Raw genomic sequence first — 24,334 nt, forward strand, 5'->3', positions numbered from 1 at the left:
GAGTAGAATTGACGTTTGTGTAAATTTTACCTCAAACTTTTGCGAATTCTAGCAGCATAAAATTAACAATTAAATTGGTTTATTTGTCTTCCCGTCTGACAACGAAACTACTGTGCTTCCATCCGAATCCACCAAAAATAACCGCAAATATACAGGGTGAGTCACTAACTATTGCCACCAAGAATAACTCCGAAAGTATGATAGGATCTGGAAAGTTCGTGGGACAAAAGTTGCATGGGACAACGGGGCCAAAATATGACATTGGTTTTTTGTTGCTAGGTGTGGTCGCTTCAGAGATGTGAAGGTTAACTTTGTTTTTTTTAAATCGGGTGCTATTATTTGGTACTTATTTTCTGATAGCGACTATCGAGACGAATCCAGTGATGTGTAACAGTAAGGTCTTTGAAGATCAACGAAGGTCAAAAAGGTGGCATGAACGTTCATTTACAGAAGGTGTTCAAACTGATGACCTTGGTATCAATGCAATGCTGCAATCTTCTTATCATGGATTGAGTGGTATTCCTTATCACAGTGGCACTTATCGAAGCGCATGCTCTGACAATTCTCTCTCGCATACCTTCAGATGTCTTTGGAACGTCTTTATAAACAATGTCTTTTACGAATCCCCACAAGAAAAAATCAAGAGACGTCAAGCCTGGCGAAAGAGCCGGCCACGACACATATCCGCGTCCACTCAAACGATTTGGGAATTGCAACTCATTTCTAGCCATTAGCGAAAAATGTCCCGAACATCCATCGTGTTGATATCACATTCTATTCCTCGTTCCTAAAGGTATTTCTTCCAATAACAGACCTAATGTTTCTTGCAGGAATGTGGTGTACTTCCCACCATTAAGATTTCCTTCGATAAAACAGGGTCCTATATTTCTGTCCTCCAGAATCCCACACCGTACATTCACCGACCACCGTTTTTGGTGTGCAACTTGCCGCAACCAACATGGATTTTCAGTTGCCCAGTAATGCATGTCATGCAAATTAACATTTCCATGGTTCCTGAATGTAGCCTCGACAGTGAATAAAATCAAATTAATAAATGTGTCATCCCTCTGAATCTGAAGTTGAGCCCATCGGCAGAATTCAGTGCGACGCATACAATCCGTATCAGTTAATTCTTGGTGGAGACTGACATGGTAAGGACGATATTCATGACGATGCAGAACACGAACAACGTTACTCTGGCTCATGCAAGATTCCCTTGCGATTTGACGCGAACTAACACAATGATCTCGAATCACAGTGGCAATAGTACCAATTTCCGTTTCCTCGTTAGTAACTTTCCTTTGCTGGATATGTTTCGGATGCATTGAAGATTCAGTTGTTCTCAATTTATCAAACACATATTTAAGTGTACGACGTATAGGGTGAGTACGTTCAGGATATCTTTCAGCGTATAAGTCTGTAGCTCTCACTGAATTTCGTTGGCATTCTTCGTAAATGAGACGCATATCGATTTGTTCATCGAAAGAATACATAATTCTCATTCGCTTGATTCGACGATACTGGCCTTACCGTTCCTATTAGCGTTGTATTGCTAAACCGTCGAATGGTGTTCATATGTCAATGGCACTTTAGATGGATACGGCGTATGCGACGAATATTTACTATTTACGCGATGTATGAGACAGAATTGTCATAACAAGTGCTTCGATAAGTGTCAAAGTGATAAGGAATACCACTCAATCCATGATACGAAGATTCACCACTGCATTCATATCAATGGTCATCACTTCGAACACATTCTGTAAATGGACGTTCATGCCACCTTTTTGATCTTCGTTGACCTTCAAAGACTTTACAGCTACACATCACTGGATTCGTCTCGAGAACAGCTATCAGAAAATAAGTACCAAAGTATAGTATCCCATTTAAAAAAACAAAGTTGACATTCATATCTCTGAAGCGACCGCACCTAGCAACAAAGAACCAACGTCATATTATGGACCCCGTTGTCCTATGCAACTTTTGTACCACAAACTTTCCAGCGCTTTCCTTATTTTCGGAGTTTTTCTCGGTGGCAATAGTTAGTAACTCACCCTTATATCCCTTTCAAAAAGCAGATAAAAACTCGCTTGACGGTTTTCTAAGAGACATCTCCACTCCTTTATGTAAATACAGACCAGACTGGTTTAAATTCAAAGAAATAGTATCGATGGCAATTGAGACATATATACCAAATAAAACAGGTCAGAACACTGTTGCAGAAACAACGAAAGAAACATGCCAAATTTAAAAGAACGCAAAATCCCCAAGACTGGCGAAGTCTAATGGAAGCTCAAAATTAGTGAGAACTTCAAAGAGAGATGATTTTAATAGTTTCCACAACGAAGCTCTGTCTTGAAATCTGGTAGAAAATCCAAAGAGATTCTATTATATTTAAAGTACATCAGTGACAAGACGCAATCAATACCTTCACTGCGCGATAGCATCGGTAATATTATTGCTGACAGTGCCACTATAGTAGAGTTGCTATACACAGTTTTCCTAAATTCCTTCACCAAGAAAGTCTAAGTAAATATTCCAGAATTCGAATCAGGAACAACAAAAAATGGTTCAAATGGCTCTGAGCACTATGGGACTTAACTTCTGAGGTCATCAGTCCCCTAGAACTTAGAACTACTTAAACCTAACTAACCTAAGGACATCACACACATCCATGCCCGAGGAAGGATCCGAACTTGCGACCGTAGCGGTCGCGAGGTTCCAGACTGTAGTGCCTAGAACCGCTCGGCCACCACGGCCGGCGAATCAGGAACAACTGCCAACATGAGTAACTTAGACATAGATATCCTAGGTGTAGCGAAGTAACTTACATTACTTAATAAAAGCAAGGCCTTCGTTCTAGATTCTATACCAGTTAGGTTTCTTTCAGAGTATGCTGATACAATATCTCCATACTTAACAATCCTAAACAAGCCTTCGCTCGTTGAAAGAATGGAAAGTTGCACAGATTACACGAATACTCCAGAAAGGAAATAGGAGTAATCTGCTGAATTACACACCCATAACACTAATGTCGATTCGAAGTAGGATTTTGGAACATATACTGTTGGTTTGGCCATGTACCCGATGTTCGTCTAAAGAGATCGGCAAGCTCTCGGGCATTGAAGGATTACGGGATTGCATATATAAGAGGCTGGGCTGATCACAACAAGGACGTAAGACTGCAGGACAAGCGCCAAGAGATCCTCCGTGCTAGGGACCTATTTCCTCCGGCGTGTCACTTGTGTGGAACTGGATCGGCATGAATTTCTCCGCGCCCCCGCTACACAGGGCAAGCCAACACCTCCGCAATTCGCTCCACCGAAGTTCTGAGACAATTTGTGCACCGGCTCTTAGCAGTCCATCAGTCAGAGACCGGTCGGAAGCAACCGCAGCGGAACGTACGACTCTCCAGCGACATTCTGAGACGTACCCGTCAGTCAGCTACGCCGAACGCTCAACCTCCGTCGTTAGGGATTATCAGTGGCAAAGTTTCCACGTCCCACTACGCTTATTCACTGTGTGCTCCTGGCCTTTTGGTGTCTGAGAAGTTGTATCATTTTTTACTAAGAAGAGATTTTCCTTTATTATTAAATCTCTCTACTGCGGTCTTAATAAACTCTTGACTCTTGTTCTTGAAACTTCCTGGCAGATTAAAACTGTGTGCCGGACCGAGACTCCAACTCTGGACCTTTGCCTTTCGCGGGCAAGTGCTCTACCAACTGAGCTACCCAAGCACGACTCACGCCCCGTCCTCACAGCTGTACTTCTGCCAGTACCTCGTCTCCTACCTTCCAAACTTAACAGAAGCTCTCCTGCGAACCTTGCAGAACTAGCACCCCTGAAAGAAACGATATTGCGGAGACATGAGTTAGCCACAGCCTGGGGGATGTTTCCAGAATGAGATTTTCACTCTGCTGCAGAGTGTGAGCTGATATAAAACTTCCTGGCAGATTAAAACTGTGTGCCTGACCGAGACTCGAACTCGGGACCTTTGCCTTTTGCGGGCAAGTGCTCTACCAACTGAGCTATCCAAGCACGACTCACGCCCCGTCCTCAAAGCTTTACTTCTGCCAGTACCTCGTCTCCTACCTTCCAAACTTAACATTATCTGCCAGGAAGTTTCATATCAGCGCACACTCCGCTGCAAAGTGAAAATCTCATTCTCTTGTTCTTATTTACCTCTGTCTTTTTCTTTTATTATTAAATCTCTCTAATGCGGTCTTAATAAACCCTTGTTCTTGTTTACCTGTGTCTTACAATTGCTTGTCAGACATCTACCCCGTGGAAGATTTAGCAGCTTACTTCGAAGAGAACAGTTTATTGACCAACAGCCAACACGGATTCAGAAAATATCATTCTTGTGAAACACAACTTCCTCTTTATTCTCAGTAAGTAATAAGTGCTACCGACAGGAGATCTTAAAATGATTCCATATTGCTATATTTCCTGGACGGTTTTGACGCCGTTTCTCATAAGCAACTTATAATCAAATTGCATGCCTACAGAGTATCATCTTTAGTGGTGTGACTGGATTCCCGATTTCCTGTCAGAAAGGTCACAGTTCGAATCTGGCATTCCCCAAGAAAATGTTCCTGATCTGCATAAACAATTTAGGAGACAATTTGAGCAACCCTCTTATATTGTTTGCAGATGATGCTGTACTTTACCGTCTTGTAAAGTCTTCAGACGATCAAAACCAACTGCCAAACGATTAGGGCAAGTTATCTGTACAGTGAAAAAAGTGGCAGTTGCCTCCATATAATGAAAAGTGTAAGTAAACCTAACTAACCTTAGGACATCACACACATCCATGCCCGAGGCAGGATTCGAGCCTGCAACCGTCGCAGCCGCGTGGTCCCGGACTGAAGCGCCTAGAACCGCTCGGCCACAGCAGCCGGCATTCCATTTCACCCGTACATACCGAAGCACAGCATATTTCAACTGCAATGCGGACTGAAGACCTTAATATACAGTCCCCTTGTATTCTACAACTTGAGGAATTACTACAGGCATTTTTGATAATGAACATTTGTGAGTAAAAGACAACAAATGGCGAGGAAGAATTTAAGTTAAATCCAGTTTCGCTAATGCTATTTTTTATTAAATGTGAAAACACATAAATCTTCTCCGATAAGTGTTGCAGTATTGCACCAAAAGCAGTACTACATAACAAATTACAGATTTATTGATTTGCTAAATTTGTTGACATTTTCACTCAAAACGTGCCCAACATGCTTAAAATCAGATGAACACAAAACAATTAGGACGTATATGTCAGCAACAAATCAGTTTTATTGGAAATGCACATAGTCTCAATCGAAAAATTAAAAAGGTTATTAGCAGGCGAAACGGTAACATCGGTTGAGTATCAAAGAGCTTTCTACCTATGAAATGTATTCAAGTGCAAAATACCTGTAGAATACTTTGATTTATATTTAAAAACTGACATTCTGTTTCCTGCTGATATGTTCAAAAACTTTCACGGTCTTCGCCTCAAGACATACGAATTGGATCCTGCACATTACATTACTTCGCCTGGCTTGTCATGGAAAATTATTAAAGAGGAATTGTAGTTTATTACCGACATCAAACAACTTCAGTTTGTTGAGAGAGGCCCTAGACGTGGTATTGTCCATTGCAAATATGCAGTTGCCAACAACACCTACATGGCAAATTATGACGACGGAAAACGCACCAAACAATTCGAAAGTAGGGTACATTTTAGAAGTGAGTCTCAAATACCGTGAGAGTATTCACGATTTGCATTTGAAGAGAAAATGCCACCACCATCCGATATTAAGAAACCAAAGAAATTAATTTTGACTTTGTCTGAGAAGAAAAACCATATTTTCATTACACGAATTTGTGATAATATTTACAGCACAAACTGGCTTTACAAAAAGATTCAGAGTATTTTGTAATTGAGGCAAGCTATACAGGAACTAGCTATATATTGACGTTAATGCACAAAAACACATGAGTGCATTAAATGGTTTCGAGAAGAACTTTTTCAGATATCCTGGAGACGCAGATTTGAGTCAGCTGCATTAATTGCTAAGCCAGATTTTCGAAGGACTGTGAGTTTTTAACGAAAATTTAGTCGCCACTGCATTGATCGGGCTAAATGCTGCCTTCGATAAACTCACTACAGCAGGAATGGCCATTTTGGATGTTTCGTGAACGCTTCTTTTAGACTTCCATTTTGGTTACATATTAAACAAACTTGTGGCACATCATCGAAAACTATACTACAAGGATACTAACAACTTAATCTACCAGATTAAAACTCTGAGTATTTATGAGCGTATATGCATACGAAATTCGGTTTATGGGTTTCAATGCAAATAACGGTTAAGATATTCCACTGATAAATAAAAAATAGTTTGGATTAATGAAAGACAGACAAAAATTTGAACCTATTACAGAATTTGTCAGTATTTGAGCAAAGATGTATGCTTTTGATACGTAATGTGCCGAGCGAAGGGAACAAAGCAGTCTCCTGTTAATGTTAACCATCAATGATTACAAGCAGTGTGTATTGCACCAGGAAGTACAAATGACTGAGCAACATTTAATTCAAACTAAGCAGTAAATTGCTTCTTCCATTAGGCAACATAAATGCGTCTCATCTGCACAAGACGACAAACATTTGATACTTCCTGATAAGGAAAATACAATGGCTTTGGATCACTACTGCATTAATAATGATGATCGATTTTATCCTCAGTAGCTGTATAAACGAAAATACTTTAAAAATGGAAATGAAATGTGTGTGAAAATGTAAATTGTAGGTATTAATTTGAGGTCACTTTCATCTTTGTAAGTGATGTGAATTCACATACTTCTTACTCATGTTCTCGTTAGCTTCATAAATACGTTTCGAGGAAAATTTTGTTATATATCGTACGTGCTCAGATACTGAATATGTAAGAAACGCTGAATGTAAAAACAGTATAAGACAAAAAAGTTTGTAACAAATTTTATGCCTAGAGTATTTTTGTTTGAGTTTTTTTTCCTTCCCATTCCCTCTACAATGTATTATATATATTTCAGTAAGTGTGTGTGTGTGTGTGTGTGTGTGTGTGTGTGTGTGTGTGTGTGTGTGCGCCCGCATATGTCTTGCGTACACAATTTAGATGAAGATGCTTACATACATTTTTAAAATATTGTGGCATAAATCTTTCAACATGGAAACAGTTCACTGAAATTTACGTATTTTTCGATATGGAAAATACTGTGGTATTGACAAATATCTGTGAATGTGTACTATTTTTACAAAATTCAGTAGTATCATGACAGCTACATTGTGACTCGGTGTTCCACTTCAATACTAGATTGTAGTTGGGGGTGATGGGGGGAGGAGGGGGGTGGAGGCGGAGGGGCGTGGGTTGGGGAAAGGGGGGGGGGCGAAGGTTGCATGAGTACGTAATGATTTCAAGACCATTTCCATTGCCCCCTGATTCTTTTGGTAAGATGGTTAAAAGCCAGCAACCAGGATTGCCATATACATACCTCTGATAACAACCAATATTATTGTCGAATCCATAGTTTTGGGATCGCTACGCTTATTGGTGACAGTCCTTGGACGTTTCGGCTCTAGCTATGTAGGGGCAGAGGCCGGGGGACGGGGGGGGGGGGGGGGGGGGATGGTGCATGACCAGTGACATATCAGGCCATATCTGTAACCCCTTAAGTAATTTCTATCTAACTGGGCACATGTATCACTTGTAACCTGGAAAAAATTACTGTGACAGTGAGACTCTCCTGGAATCCATTCAGCTGCAGGTGGGGCGAAACGGAGTGTCATAAAAGCATGACTCAGCGACGCCAAGCACAATTTCAACCTATTTGATATACACATGACTAATTTTTTGAATGTGACTATTGTAGGAGTAAGATACGCCTTCACCCCTAGGGATGGGGATGGAGATGAGAAGGGGGTATATAAAAATGTTCTAAAACGTGCTGCCTGCTGGTATCTTTTCCGCGAATTTAGAAGACTTAGAATGCTTTAAAAATATGAAGTGCAGTTTATCTCCTACGTGTGCTGCTCGGCGCGTCAACCAGGTCGCGAGAATTAGCAGTACAAGAAGACAATAATTTTGTGTATGTGTTCCGGGAACTAAGATTATACCAGACAGATGACTTTTTTAGGTCATCAGTCTTCTGACTGGTTGGAAGCGGCCAGCCACAAATTCCCCTACTGTGCCACCCTCTTCATCTCAGGGAAGCGCTTACAACATACGTCCTCAATTATTTGCTGGACGTATTCTAATCTCTGCCTTCCTGTACAGTTTTTACCCTCTACAGCTCCCTGTAGTATTCTGGAAGTTATCTCGTGAAGTCTTAACAGATGCCATGCCATCCTATCCTTCCTTCTTGTCATTGCTTTCCATATATTCCTTCCCTCGCGAATTCTGCGGCGTACCTCCCCATTCCTTACTTTATCAGTCCACCTGTTTTCAACATTCTTCTGTAGCACCTCATCTCAAGTGCCTCTATTCTCTTCTGTTCCGGTTTTCCCACAGTCCGTGTCTCACTGCCGTAAGGTCTATATTTAACACTACTAGACTTCTCTTCGCCAGGAGTGCCACTTTTGCCAATGCTAGTCTGATTTTTATATCCTCCTTGCTCCGTCCCCATGGGTTATTTTGTTGATTAGGTAGCAGCATTCCTGAACTTCATGATCACAAATTTTGCTGTTAAGTTTCTCGCTGCTCTAATTTCTGCTAATTATCATCACTTTCCTCTTGCTTCTATTTGCTGTCAATCCGTGTTCTATAGTCATTAGACTGTTCATTCCAATCAGCAGAACGAGTAATTCTTCTTTATTTTCACTGAGTGTAGCAATATCACCAGCGAATCTTATCATTGATATCCTTTCACCTTAATTTTTAATTCCACGTCTGAACCTTTCTTTTGTTTCCGTTATTGCTTCTCCGATGTACAGACTGAACAGTAGGGGCAAAATCCTACGTCTTAAACACTTTTTAAACTGTGCACTTCGTTCTTGGCCTTCCACTCTCATTTTTCCCTCTTGGCTCTTGTACATGTTGTACATTACACGTCTTTTCCTGTAGCTTGCCCCTATTTTTGTCAGAATTTCGAACATCTTCCACCATTTGACATTGTCGAACACTTTTTGTAGATTGAAAAATCCTATGAAAGTGTCTTGATTTATATTCAGTCTTTCTTCCATTACGAATTGCCTATTTGGTGCCTTTACCTTTCCTAAAGCCAAAGTGATCGTCATCTAACACATCCTCAAGTTTCTTTTCCATTCTTTTGTATATTATTCTTGTCAGCAACTTGGATGCATGAGCTGTTAAGCTCATTGAGCGATTACTTTCGCACTTCTCGATTCTTGCAATCTTCGGAAATTGTGCGGATGACGTTTTCCCGAAAGTCAGATGGTGTAACTCCGGATTCATACATTTTACACATCAACGTGAACAGTCGTTTTGCTGCCACTCCCCCCAACGATTTTATGAATTCAGATGGATTGTTATCTATCCCTCCCACTTCATTTGATATCAAGTCTTCCAAAGCTTTTTTTTTAAAATTATGGTTCTAATACAAGGTTCCTTATCTCTTTTATATCAACTCATGACAGCTGAATAACACAGGAAAGTTTAAGATTCTCTTTGAAGTCGTATGGTGTAAAACAGCACAGGCTCAGACATATATGTCTGCATTGTTTGTGATAAAGACTTAACACGAGAGAAGCCGCGGTTAAAAAGCTGGTATGCTTATATACATTGTGTGTAAATTGCAGGTCCAGAAAGCACTGGGCGTCTTGCTGATGGTGTTACCAGTGGCAGCGGTCCTTTCACTGAGCTTCGAGATGCCTGTCCTCAATCTATCTAAGGCTTTTCTCAATCCAGGTGAGACACTAGCAATAGAAACACAGGCTGCCAAAAACAAATGTCGATGTTTTTTTCGTTTATTGTTACACGGATGAGCCAAAACGTTATGACCCCCTACTTAGTAGCTTGTTTGCCCAGTTCTGGAACAAAACGCATAACTGATTCTGCGTATCAGAGATCCGACGGTTTGCTGGTAAGTTTGTGGAGGTATGCGGCATTAGATCTCTACGCACAGGTCACGTAATTCGCGTAAATAACGGACCGCTGATTTGGGTACGTGGTGATGGCACCCGATAGCGATCCATGTGGGTTCCATAGGATTTGCATCAGGCGAATTTGGTCGCCGTCTCATCAACGTGAGTTCCCTATAACGCTCCTCAAACCACTGTAGCACGGTTCTGGCTCAGACACACGGACAGTTATAATGCTGAAAGATGACATCGCCGACAGGAAAGACATCAAGGGGATGAATGTAGGAATGCAGATGTCAGCGTGTCTTCGATTACTGCCACAAGTCCCATGCGAGCTCAGGATAATGTCTCCCATTGCATAATAATGCTCCCACCGGCCTGCGTCCGTGGCGCGCTGCACGTTTCGAGCCGCCGTTCATTTCGATGACGGCTTTTGTGGAGACTACCATCAAGCCAGTGTAGCAAAAATTTGATACACCCGAAGAACCGACACATTTCCGTTGATCGGCGGTAGAATCCCGATGGTCCCGTGCCCACTACAGTCGTTATTGACGGTGTCGTTGGGTCAACGTGTGAACAAGTAGGGGTGGTCTGCTGCGAGGTTCCATGTTGAACAATGTGCAATGAAGAGAGCGCTCCGAAACACTTTTGCGTGCACCAGCGCTGTTCTCTTTCGGCAGTGATATCACAGACCACCATATGTCCTACTTTACAAAGCAGACAAACTTCTGTGAAGAGTCGTGGGCATCCAACCATTCAGCGCCTAGTGGTAATTTCTTTCTACCTCTTCACGTAGAGACGCTCACGACGGTACCACGTGAACATTCAACCAGCTTTGCCGTTTTTGAGATACTCGATCGCAGACTCTGCGTAATAATAATCTTCCTTTTGTCAAAGTCGCTTAACTCAAAGGATTCGCCCATTTGGGCCCGTATCTTCGCTAGGGTGATCCGCCGTCAGTGTGTGCTCCGCTCACACACTTTTGTCACCGCGTCACGTGCGCAAACGCCACCAGGCGGCATCCAACGTCGCGGTGGACAGTCGTCACAATGTATTGGCTGATCAGTGTATCTACTGTGATTACATGAACCTGAGAGGTATTACGTGGAAAATTAATACTGAAAGTGATAAATATCCACGTCAAGACAACGTGAAATAATATTTCCTTTAACGCAAAACAGCGTATAATGTAAGTACTTTCCCCAGTCCACTCCCGGTAGCTGAGTGGTCAGCGCGACAGAATGTCAATCCTAAGGGCCCGGGGTCGATTCCCAGCTGGGTCGGAGATTTGCTCCGCTCAGAGACTGTGTGTGGTGTTGTTTTAATCATCATCATTTCATCCCCATAGACGCGCAGGTCGCCGAAGTGGCGTCAAATCGAAAGACTTTCACCCCGCGACCTGTGTACCCGACTGGAGGCCCTAGTCACACGACATTTTTATTTACTTTTCCCCAGTTCTTTCTGCAGCCGACTTTCCAGCTCAGGACACTTCCTATGTTTCTTATAGTCACTGCCAAGCTGATGGCATACAGTTTAGTTGCACCTTTGTGAGAGCTCACTGTGTGCATGTAGTACGTATCGTTTTGCACAGCGTATAACTAAACCAAAGATAAATGTGTAATGTGTTCCGTTATGCAGCATCTGTTAGAACAAAGAGGCATAGTAAATTTCTATAATTGTCTTCTCACGTGTCCCGTTGCCCATCTCCGCCTCTTTTCTTCATACTCTGTTCTCGTTCTCCAACAGCAATCTACAATTTCTAGTTCTAAAATTAAAAGAATATTCGGGGCTCTGCCCAAATCTCAGACTAGTTACAAGCCTGAAAGTCACCAAGAAAGTGTTAAAACTTGCGCCACTGAGGTTATCTGTACCAGGCAAGAAGTCTCAATAAACATCGAATGTAAGTGATATTTCATCGTCCGACGAACGTTCGGCTGTGCATAAAAAGATGGACAATTAGCTCTTATAGTAAATCTAAATTATAAAATTGCTTAACGTTTTAGTAATACCTATTGGTTTTCATAAATCAAAGATAAATTCGAAAATTAATAATACGTTTTATGCCGAGTTCAGCCAAACCTAGGTGAAATGTAGAATATACAGCAACAACTACAGCATGAAGCTTCATTAAAACGAAATAAGTTCGAGCAAAGAACTTGTCTTAAGTTAACAAAATTGATATGGCTGTTTTGTACAGCACAAGTAATGCCGCTACACAGTGCAGTAACCCTACGAAGCAATCCAGCTCATTCAGTGGTATGTGGTAGTGATAACGATGGTATCTGTGAGCTTCAGCAGGTAGTGAAACCTGTCAAGGGTCTGGAAAGACGACTGAGAAGAGTTACGCAGCTCTCAAGAATACTCAAAAAAGGACCAAGAATGTCCTCTATATAGAACTACACAATCATAATATTCTGCAAAGAAGTTTCGGCGTCTATGATACATCACCTGGCATTTCTTATTTTTTGTTTACTGACATGAGTTCCAGACTCCTTGCTTACAGATGGATATTATCCGTCAGATACAAGCTAAACTGTTGCTTATCTGCAAACAGATGGTTTTCTGCATTCCACTGCACACACATGTTGGCATGACCATCACAGTCGCTCACTCCTGTAGCAATACTGAGGATGGTAGCGGTGGACGATAATGAATTTTTCTCCTTTCCATTCTGAGAACAGCGAATAAATGGAAGGACAGAAGACAAAGAAATTGACATTCTGCATACTTTTTACTTTACCTTTTGAGCATGTTGTTGTTGTTGTTGTTGTTGTGGTCTTCAGTCCTGAGACTGGATTGATGCAGCTCTCCATGCTACTCTATCCTGTGCAAGCTTCTTCATCTCCCAGTACCTACAGCAACCTACATCCTTCTGAATCTGCTTAGTGTATTCATCTCTTGGTCTCCCTCTACGATTTTTACCCTCCACGCTGCCCACCAATGCTAAATATGTGATCCCTTGATGCCTCAAAACATGCCCTACCAACCGATCACTTCTTTTAGTCAAGTTGTGCCACAATCTTCTCTTCTCCCCAAAAAAATGGCTCTGAGCACTATGGGACTTAACATCTACGGTCATCAGTCCCCTAGAACTTAGAACTACTTAAACCTAACTAACCTAAGGACATCACACAACACCCAGCCATCACGAGGCAGGGAAAATCCCTGACCCCGCCGGGAATCGAACCCGGGAACACCGGCGTGGGAAGCGAGAACGCTACCGCACGACCACGAGATGCGGGCTCTTCTCCCCAATCCTATTCAATTCCTCCTCATTAGTTACGCGATCTACCCACCTTATCTTCAGCATTCTTCTGTAGCACCACATTTCGAAAGCTTCTATTCTCTTCTTGTCCAAACTAGTTATCATCCATGTTTCACTTCCATACATGGCTACACAGCATACAAACACTTTCAGAAACGACTTCCTGACACTTAAATCTATACTTGATGTTAAAAAATTTCTCTTCTTCAGAAACGATTTCCTTGCCATTGTCAGTCTACATTTTATATCCTCTCTAATTCGACCATCATCAGTTATTTTACTCCCTAAATAGCAAAACTCCTTTACTACTTTAAGTGTCTCATTTCCTAATCTAATTCCCTCAGCATCACCCGATTTAATTTGACTACATTCCATTATCCTCGTTTTGCTTTTGTTGATATTCATCTTATATCCTCCTTTCAAGATACTGTCCATTCCGTTCAACTGCTCCTCCAAGTCCTTTGCTGTCTCTGGCAGAATTACAATGTCATCGGCGAACCTCAAAGTTTTTACTTCTTCTCCATGAATTTTAATACCTACTCCGAATTTTTCTTTTGTTTCCTTTCCTGCTTGCTCAATATACAGATTGAATAACATCGGGGAGAGGCTACAACCCTGTCTCACTCCTTTCCCAACCACTGCTTCCCTTTCATGCCCCTCGACTCTTATAACTGCCATCTGATTTCTGTACAAATTGTAAATAGCCTTTCGCTCCCTGTATTTTATACCCGCCACCTTCAGAATTTGAAAGAGAGTATTCCAATCAACATTGTCAAAAGCTTTCTCTCAGTCTACAAATGCTAGAAACGTAGGTTTCCCTTTTCTTAATCTTTCTTCTAAGATAAGTCGTAAGGTTAGTATTGCCTCGCGTGTTCCAACATTTCTACTGAACCCAAACTGATCTTCCCCGAGGTCCGCTTCTACCAGTTTTTCCATTCGTCTGTAAAGAATTCGTGTTAGTATTTTGCAGCTGTGACTTATTAAACTGATAGTTCGGTAATTTTCACATCTGTCTACACCTGCTTTCTTTGGGATTGGAATTATTATATTCTTCTTGAAGTCTGAGGGTATTTCGCCTGTCTCATACATCTTGCTCACCAGATGGTAGAGTTTTATCATGACTGGCTCTCCCAAGGCCATCAGTAGTTCTAATGGAATGTTGTCTACTCCCGGGGCCTTGTTTCGACTTAGGTCTTTCAGTGCTCTGTCAAACTCTTCACGCAGTATCTTATCTCCCATTTCGTCTTCATCTACATCCTCTTCCATTTCCATAATATTGTCCTCAAGTACATCGCCCTTGTATAAACCCTCTATATACTCCTTCCACCTTTCTGCCTTCCCTTCTTTGCTTAGAACTGGGTTGCCATCTGAGCTCTTGATATTCATACAAGTGGTTCTCTTATCTCCAAAGGTCTCTTTAATTTTCCTGTAGGCGTTATCTATCTTACCCCTAGTGAGATAGGCCTCTACATCCTTACATTTGTCCTCTAGCCATCCCTGCTTAGCCATTTTGCACTTCCTGTCGATCTCATTTTTGAGACGTTTGTATTCCTTTTTGCCTGTTTCACTTACTGCATTTTTATATTTTCTCCTTTCATCAATTAAATTCAATATTTCTTCTGTTACCCAAGGATTTCTACAAGCCCTCGTCTTTTTACCTACTTGATCCTCTGCTGCCTTCACTACTTCATCCCTCAAAGCTACCCATTCTTCTTCTACTGTATTCCTTTCCCCCATTCCTGTCAATTGTTCCCTTATGCTCTCCCTGAAACACTCTACAACCTCTGGTTCTTTCAGTTTATCCAGGTCCCATCTCCTTAGATTCCCACCTTTTTTGCAGTTTCTTCAGTTTCAATCCGCAGTTCACAACCAATAGATTGTGGTCAGAATCCACATCTGCCCCTGGAAATGTCTTACAGTTTAAAACCTGGTTCCTAAATCTGTCTCACCATTATATAATCTATCTGATACCTTTTAGTATCGCCAGGATTCTTCCAGGTATACAGCCTTCTTTTATGATTCTTGAACCAAGTGTTAGCTATGATTAAGTTATGCTCTGTGCAAAATTCTACAAGGCGGCTTCCTCTTTCATTTCTTCCCCCCAATCCATATTCACCTACTATGTGTCCTTCTCTCCCTTTTCCTACTGACGAATTCCAGTCACCCATGACTATTAAATTTTCGTCTCCCTTCACTACCTGGATAATTTCTTTTATCTCGTCATACATTTCATCTATTTCTTCATCATCTGCAGAGCTAGTTGGCATATAAACTTGTACTACTGTAGTAGGCATGGGCTTTGTGTCTATCTTGGCCACAAAAATGCGTTCACTATGCTGTTTGTAGTAGCTAACCCGCACTCCTATTTTTTTATTCATTATTAAACCTATTCCTGCATTACCCCTTATTTGATTTTGTATTTATAACCCTGTATTCACCTGACCGAAAGTATTTTCCTCCTGCCACCGAACTTCACTAATTCCCACTATATCTAACTTCAACCTATCCATTTCCCTTTTTAAATTTTCTAACCTACCTGCCCGATTAAGGGATCTGACATTCCACGCTCCGATCCGTAGAATGCCAGTTTTCTTTCTCCTGATAACGACGTCCTCTTGAGTAGTCCCCGCCCGAAGATCCGAATGGGGGACTATTTTACCTCCAGAATATTTTACCCAAGAGGACGCCATCATCATTTAATCATACAGTAAAGCTGCATGTCCTCGGGAAAAATTACGGCCGTAGTTTCGCCTTGCTTTCAGCCGTTCGCAGTACCAGCACAGCTAGGCCGTTTTGGTTAATGTTACAAGGCCAGATCAGTCAATCATCCAGACTGTTGCCCCTGCAACTACTGAAAAGGCTGCTGCCCCTCTTCAGGAACCACATGTTTGTCTGGCCTCTCAACAGATACCCCTCCGTTGTGGTTGCACCTATCGCTGAGGCACGCAAGCCTCCCCACCAACGGGAAGGTCCATGGTTCATGGGGGGAGGCTTTTGAGCATTGCAGTGCGTAACGTCTTTCGTGGCATCTTTTATCTTGTTAACAGCGAAAGACATGTTTTGTGACATTTATTTTGCGTTGTGGGTGTTTCGTTTAGCACTGCTTCCGACTGATCCTTCGCTTAAGCACTATCTAAATAAGTGCAGTTAGGTGACCACTAACGAAAAATTTTCTATGTGCAGGTTTGTTGGTAATATCGTAGTTCCTCCATCCACACTAACAGTACTAACAAATCAGCCCTTATTCTGAATCCCAGAACTATCACGACATCAACCAAATTTCTGCTAGCTGCCCTGCTTTCCAGCCTATACTGTCGCGGAGATTTTTTCACACTGCTCTTCAAGTTGCGACACTTTTTTCTTGTGCCCTACACTTCTGCAGAACCACTTATTTTCCGCTGTCTCCCTTCGTGGGACCACGAAAAAGGGTGATCAGGCCCAGACACATGGAGTACATCGCAGATCTACACTTGCAACGAATGTATTTAGATACTAACCAAAGAGGTGACAGCAGACCTTTCCAGATGGTCGCCATCCGAGTGCGGGCGTAGAAGGACTCTATTTAATATTTACAAAAAATATGAGCATAGGCTTCAGCTTAGAACGGCACTTCCTTCCAGCGCTCTGTATTTCTCCCACTGTAAACTGACAGCCCGGACCCCCCCCCCCCCCCCACCGCCGCGCTCTACAATCGCTCTCGCAGGCCTTCCCAGCCGACTGCGCATCTACCAGCCACATTATTCTGCGCTCACTTTACTAGCTATCAGATCACACAACACCAAGTCATAAGTGCAAGCCCGTGTTACGACACAGAAACAGAGAACGATAGTAGCGCTCCTAGTGGCCTGACAGTCAACTTTGAATATGGGAAAATGCAGCACGGAAATCGGTATTTTTGCTTTGCGAAATACCTGATATTTTTCATTTATACGGTATCAGTGTGCCTCTTAGCCTGATGGTAACGTGTGTACTTGGAAACGTTTGTGACCTTATAAAGTAATATATTTCACAAATCTCAATTCAAAAATAAGATTAATATATAGTAACTGGGATTGAGAGATGTAAAATTTTATAAATGCCATCTTGGTCGCAATTGGACTGTAAAATTATTTTTTCGTAAAACCCAGCATTGCAATTTCGACCGTGCGTCTATTATCAAGTGGGAATAATTACGCTTTGGCACCTAAAAATCATCTGACATGACATGACACAGAAGTTGGGTTCATTTAAATCGAGCAGTTCACACAGGAATAAGTAAGCAGTAACAAACGTTGATACACACAATACTATGCAATCAAACCAGCTTCTGTTTCATATGAAACAAAAACAAATATGGAATCATTTATTTCGTGCAATATTACGGATACGAGTAGAAATCAAGAAGAATATGAGTAATACATTTACAATGCAGTTCAGAGTGCAACACACACGAGAATTTGCAAATAGAAGCACAATGCGATGAACCCAACTTCGGTTTACTACGAAACAGAAGCATAGATGGAAGACTTGAAATTACACAATAAGAAAATGAGATGGTGAAGAATTGATAAAACTGCAGCTCTCCAAGTGGCCCGACAGTGAACTAAAGTCGTGTTACAGGAAGTCCCTACATGAGTTTCATCCCCTTGGGCCAAGATGTCATAGCTAAGATTTCCCACAGTGAATTGTTCAACACTGTGATTGTAATGTGTACAACAAAGGAGCAGTTTATAACAACTAGTTACTTTTTTATAGTTTCAGAATTATTTGACCATCAACTATTTTCATATCCATCTAGGAAAGCCAGATACATACAGAGAAAATAAAACCCATTCTTGTTGTTGTTGTGGTCTTCTGTCCTCAGACTGGTTTGATGCAGCTCTTCATGCTACTCTATCCTGTGCAAGCTTCATCTCCCAGTACCTACTGCAGCCTACAACCTTCTGAATCTGCTTAGTTTATTCATCTCTTGGTCTCCCTCTACGATTTTTACCCTCCACATTGCCCTTCAGTACTAAATTGGTGATCCTTTGATGCCTCAGAACATGTCCTACCGACCGATCCCTTCTTCTTGTCAAGTTGTGCCACAAACTCCTCTTCTACCCAATCCTTTTCAATACCTCCTCATTAGTTTTGTGATCTACCCATTCTTCTGTAGCACCACATTTCGAAAGCTTCTATTCTCTTCTTGTCTAAACTATTTATGGTCCATGTTTCACTTTCATACATGGCTACACTCCATGCAAATACTTTCAGAAACGACTTCCTCACACTTAAATCTATACTCCATGTTAAAAAATTTCTCTTCTTCAGAAATGCTTTCCTTGCCATTGCCAGTCTACATTTTACATCCTCTCTACTTCGACCATCATCAGTTATTTTGCTCCCCAAATAGCAAAACTCCACTACTTTAAGTGTCTCATTTCCTAATCTAATTCCCTCAGCATCACCCGATTTAATTCAACTACATTCCATTATCCTTGTTTTGCTTTTGTTGGTGTTAATCTTATACCCTCCTTTCAAGACACTGTCCATTCCGTTCAACTGCTCTTCCAAGTCCTTTGCTGTCTCTGACAGAATTACAATGTCATCGGCGAACCTCAAAGTTTTTATTTCTTCTCCATGGATTTTAATACCTACTCCGAACTTTCTTTTGTTTCCTTTACTGCTTACTCAATATACAGATTGAATAGCATCTGGGAGGGGCTACAACCCTGTCTCACTCCCTTCCCAACAAATGCTTCCCTTTCATGTCCCTCGACTCTTATAACTGCCATCTGTTTTCTGTACAAATTGTAAATAGCCTTTCGCTCCCTGTATTTCATCTCTGCCACCTTCAGAATTTGAAAGAGAGTATTCCAGTCAACACTGTCACAAGCTTTCTCTAAGACTACAAATGCTAGAAACGTAGGTTTGCCTTTCCTTAATTTTTCTTATAAGATAACTCGTAGGGTCAGTATTGCCTCACGTGTCCCAACATTTCTACGGAATCCAAACTGATCTTCCCCGAGGTCGGCTTCTACAAGTTTTTCCATTCGTTTGTAAAGAATTCGTGTTACTATTTTGCAGCTGTGACTTATTAAACTGATAGTTCGGTAATTTTCACATCTGTCAACACCTCCTTTCTTTGGGATTGGAATAATTATATTCGCTCTCCCAAGGCTGTCAGTAGTTCTAATGGAATGTTGTCTATTCCTGGGGCCTTGTTTCGACTTAGGTCTTTCAGTGCTCTGTCAAACTCTTCACGCAGTATCATATCTCCCATTTCAACTTCATCTACATCCTCTTCCATTTCCATAATATTGTCCTCAAGAACATCGCCCCTGAATAGACCCTCTATATACTCCTTCCATCTTTCTGCTTTCCCTTCTTTGCTTAGAACTGGGTTTCCATCTGAGCTCTTGATATTCATGCAAGTGGTTCTCTTTTCTCCAAAGGTCTCTTTAATTTTCCTGTAGGCAGTATCTATCCTACCCCTCGTAAGATAAGGCTGTCCATCCTTACATTTGTCCTCTAGCCATGCCTGCTTAGCCATTTTGCGCTTCCTGTCGATCTCATTTTTGAGACGTTTGTATTCCTTTTTGCCTGCTTCACTCACTGCATTTTTGTATTTTCTCCTTTCATCAATTAAATTCAGTATCTCTTCTGTTACCCTAGGATTTATACTAGCCATCGTCTTTCTACCTACTTGATCCTCTGCTGCCTTCACTATTTCATTCCTCAAAGCTACCCATTCTTCTTCTACTGTGTTTCTTTTCCCCATTCCTGTCAATTGTTCCCTTATGCTCTCCCTGAAACTTTATACAACCTCTGGTTCTTTCAGTTTATCCAGGTCCCATCTCCTTAAATTCCCATCTTCTTGCAGTTTGTTCAGTTTTAATCTACAGTTCATAACCAATGGATTGTGGTCAGAGTCCACATCTGCCCCTGTAAACGCCGGCCGGTGTGGCCGAGCGGTTCTAGGCGCTTCAGTCTGGAACCGCGCGACCGCTACGGTCGCAGGTTCAAACCCTGCCTCGGGCATGGATGCGTGTGATGTCCCTAGGTTAGTTAGGTTTAAGTAGTTCTAAGTTCTAGGGGACTGATCACCTCAGATGTTGAGTCCCATAGTGCTCAGAGCCATTTGAAATATTTTTTTTGCCCCTGGAAATGACTCACAATTTAAAATCTGGTTCCCAAATCTCTGTCTTACTATATAATCTATCTGAAACCTTCTAGTATCTCCAGGGTTCTTCCATGTATACAACCTTTTTTCATGATTCTTGAACCAAGTGTTAGCTATGATTAAGTCATGCTGTGTGCAAGATTCTACCAGGTGTCTTCCTCTTTCATTTCTCTCCAAAAAAATGGTTCAAATGGCTCTGAGCACTATGGGACTCAACTGCTGAGGTCATAAGTCCCCTAGAACTTAGAACTACTTAAACCTAACTAACCTAAGGACAACACTCACATCCATGCCCGAGGCAGGATTCGAACCTGCGACCGTAGCGGTGGCGCGGTTCTAGACTGTAGCGCCAGAACCACTCGGCCACCAGCGGCCGGCCATTTCTCTCCCCCAATCCATATTCACCTACTACGTTTCCTTCTCTTCCTTTTCCTACTGTCGAATTCCAGTCACTGATGACTATTAAATTTTCGCCTCCCTTCACTACCTGAATAATTTCTTTTATCTCATCATACGTTTAATCAATTTCTTCATCATCTGCAGAGCTAGTTGGCATATAAACTTGTACTACTGTAGTAGGCGTGGGGTTCATGTCTATCTTGGCCACAAAAATGCGTTCACTATGCTGTTTGTAGTAGCTAACCCGCACTCCTATTTTTTCTATTCATTATTAAACCTACTCCTGCATTACCCCTTATTTGATTTTGTATTTATAACCCTGTATTCACCTGACCAAAAGTCTTGTTCCTCCTGCCACCGAACTTCACTAATTCCCACTATATCTAACTTTAACCTACCCATTTCCCTTTTTAAATTTTCTAACCTACCTGCCCGATTAAGGGATCTGACATTCCATGCTCCGATCCGTATAACGCCAGTTTTCTTTCTCCTGATAACGACGTCCTCTTGAGTAGTCCCCGCCCGAAGATCCGAATGGGGGACTATTTTACCTCCAGAATATTTTACCCAAGAGGTCGCCATCATCATTTAATCATACAGTAAAGCTGCATACCCTCGGTAAAATTTACGGCTGTAGTTTCGCCTTGCTTTCAGCCGTTCGCAGTACCAGGACAGCAAGGCCGTTTTGGTTAGTGTTACAAGGCCAGGTCAGTCAATCATCCAGACTGTTGCCCCTGTAACTACTGAAAAGGTTGCTGCCCCTCTTCAGGAACCACACTTTTATCTGGCCTCTCAACAGATACCCCTCCATTGTGGTTGCACCTACGGTACGGCTATCTGTATCGCTGAGGTACGCAAGCCACCCCACCAACGGCAAGGTCCATGGTTCATGGGGGGAGGGGGGGAGATCCCTTATAAATATGTGGTTTCTTGTCATCCCTCAATCGACTTTTTCTTTTTGATAGTGTAGTTATAGGATCCGTATTAGCATATATGGTATACACAGTTATTAAGTCAGATACACGTATATGTTGTTGGACAACAAATAATATGCAGTGTTGGGAGCTACGATAAATATTTTACAATATCAATGGATGCAGTTGTTTGTTTATTTGCAACATGCTCCATCACAACTTTTCGTGATACTGCATGTATGTATGTATTGTGTGTACGTGTGTGTGTGTGTGTGTGTGTGTGTGTGTGTGTGCGTGTGTTGGATGATGACGATGATGATGAAACCCAGTGCTGGCACATAGCCTACTCCTCGTGAATAACACCAAGGGGGCCGCCAAGCTCAACGTTCCCATCCGATGGATGGATAACTGTCAAAAGAGACACTGCAGAGAGGTTGGGTATTTAAACCAGGACATTGGCGCAAAGTCTGGTGATAAGGAGCTTTATACCACCATCAAATGCTAGCAGTGAAAATTTTTTCCACCTCCAAGATTCAAACTGGCTTACCCCTGTGTCGAGCACCACCACACAAGCGTACATTAACGACCTCGGTCAGGAGGGGGGCGGGATTGATGTATGCAGTAATTATCAATAGTTCACCCTCATTTCATTTTTGTGTATTCTAATTTCTGTCACATCTGTTAGCACAAGAAATGTATCGTATATTATTGTGTAGATGTAAAATATAGTTTTAATTTAAATATGGACCAGTAGCAGCTATTCGTGAGTTACTGTCAGGTATTACTTTTGTGCATTTGATTAGCCTTAGACATAAATAAAAACTACACATAATTAAGTTTTGAAATCAGGTGATTTTTAATTCACTATGGAGTATTTTGTAGAGAATAATAAAGAAAAAAACAGACTACTCAAATTCTTCAGTGTTTTTATTAAGAATAACCTGAACTGGATGTCACAAGTTACACATTATCTTAAACGTCTAGACTCTGCAAAGGCTGAAAGTGTGAAAATCATTTACTTTTCCTATTTCCATTCACTAGTATTACAGGGCACCTTATACTGGGGTAACTTGTCACTGAGGAGAAAAGTGATCATTGCACAAACGTGCATTATAAGCATAATATTTGTTGCTAAGGTGACCATATTTTCTAGACCTAAATTCGAAACATGTCAAAAATTTTTGACATTGCAAAAAAAATCTTAATGAAATGCAATAAAAATTAACTGTCACTTGAATTTGTTGCAAAAAGTACGTTAACTTACATTTTATTAGTACTTCCTCAGCTGAACGAGTGCCAGCCGACATGCTGTATTTATCAGTGTTGTGAATTTCTTCAGCATGTCTGTATTCTTAAACTGCATGTGAAAAATTCAAAACATGTTTCACCATAATTCATATAATACTGAAACACAGTGTAACGAAGTGTAACGAAGTGTAGTATCTCAGCCACTGGCTGCCACTGACCATCCACTTGCATCTAAGTAGTACATTACGAAGATGATTATGAAGACATCCGAAACCACAAATTTTAATTAAGTAAAATTGAAAACGTTATTATTTTACCGTTATTTCCTGCTTTTGACTACTATTTTCTGTAGCAAAAATTTCTATGAATTACGATATGTTCACGCGTTGTTACTAGATTAAATTGACAATGTGTAATACCTAATTAAATACTAAAGACGTGCTGTAACCGACATGCCGGAGTGTCCTGTGTTGGATAGCAGCAGCGAAGCACAAAATGTTTCTATGGAGCCACTAATGTATCGCATTTTTTTCGATTCCAGGGAGACAACAGGGAAACTGCTGGCGCTCTCGAGCCAAACCAGTATCGGATGCAACTGAACAGAAGCTGCCGGCAGACCCGCAAACGAGAGATATCCATATGACAGTTGTGAATTCCAGGGAGCAATCGGGGTTCAACCCGAACGAAGTCGTGCATCTATAGAGGGGGCAGGGGGAGTACAAAAATTTTCCCTGTTTCTACTGACGGCATCTACAATTTCCTACAGAAATGGATATTGAGATACATGCATGCTTGCTGGTCCTTAGACTAGCTGCAAACGCAATGGTCAGATCTGTACTGTGTGAAACATATTGGGAATGTCTATTGTATCAACGTCGTCTGTTACACTCCTGCATAAGTGCAGGTATATTTACTTTCTTTAAAAAAAGATACAAAGTGCAGAGCATTGATAAAAACCTCACTGTGACGCAGTTTTGCATAAAAATTCGAAGATTCCATTACACCATGAAAAAATTATTTCATATGTAATTGAACCTAGAGCCTTGCTAAATAATTATATTTCCTTTTACTCTTCTTGAAGAGAGTTGAGTTAAGCCCGAAGTGTTCGACCACCGAACGAGTGAATGATAATCTAGTCCCAGTTTGGGTAGTATACCTGGACAACAAACAAACGGAAGAATGCATAGAATCCTTGAAGGGTCTTCACTTGCGTTGCTCATTTCTCAAGCCAAATACACACAAACGCAGCCTAGACGGTCGTTCAATCGCCCATCCTTACTGTAATACGAGATTTAGAATTGTCG

At 41.5% G+C, this 24,334-nt stretch overlaps 1 protein-coding gene and 1 non-coding gene across 2 annotated transcripts in view; one reads left to right on the forward strand and one right to left on the reverse strand.

Annotated features, from left to right (window-relative positions):
• The window catches only part of LOC124622927 (nose resistant to fluoxetine protein 6-like), a 130,231-nt gene extending 120,267 nt beyond the window's left edge, over window positions 1–9,964 (forward strand). The window contains exon 11 of the mRNA XM_047148717.1: window positions 9,779–9,964. Coding sequence (XP_047004673.1) covers window positions 9,779–9,964 — 186 coding nt within the window. The remainder of the gene's footprint in view (window positions 1–9,778) is intronic.
• Trnal-caa lies at window positions 3,965–4,039 on the reverse strand. The gene has a single exon. It is a non-coding gene; the product is annotated as a tRNA-Leu (tRNA).
• Window positions 9,965–24,334: the final 14,370 nt, after the last annotated feature.

This window comes from Schistocerca americana, chromosome 7, assembly GCF_021461395.2.
Source record: "Schistocerca americana isolate TAMUIC-IGC-003095 chromosome 7, iqSchAmer2.1, whole genome shotgun sequence".
NCBI lineage: Eukaryota > Metazoa > Arthropoda > Insecta > Orthoptera > Acrididae > Schistocerca > Schistocerca americana.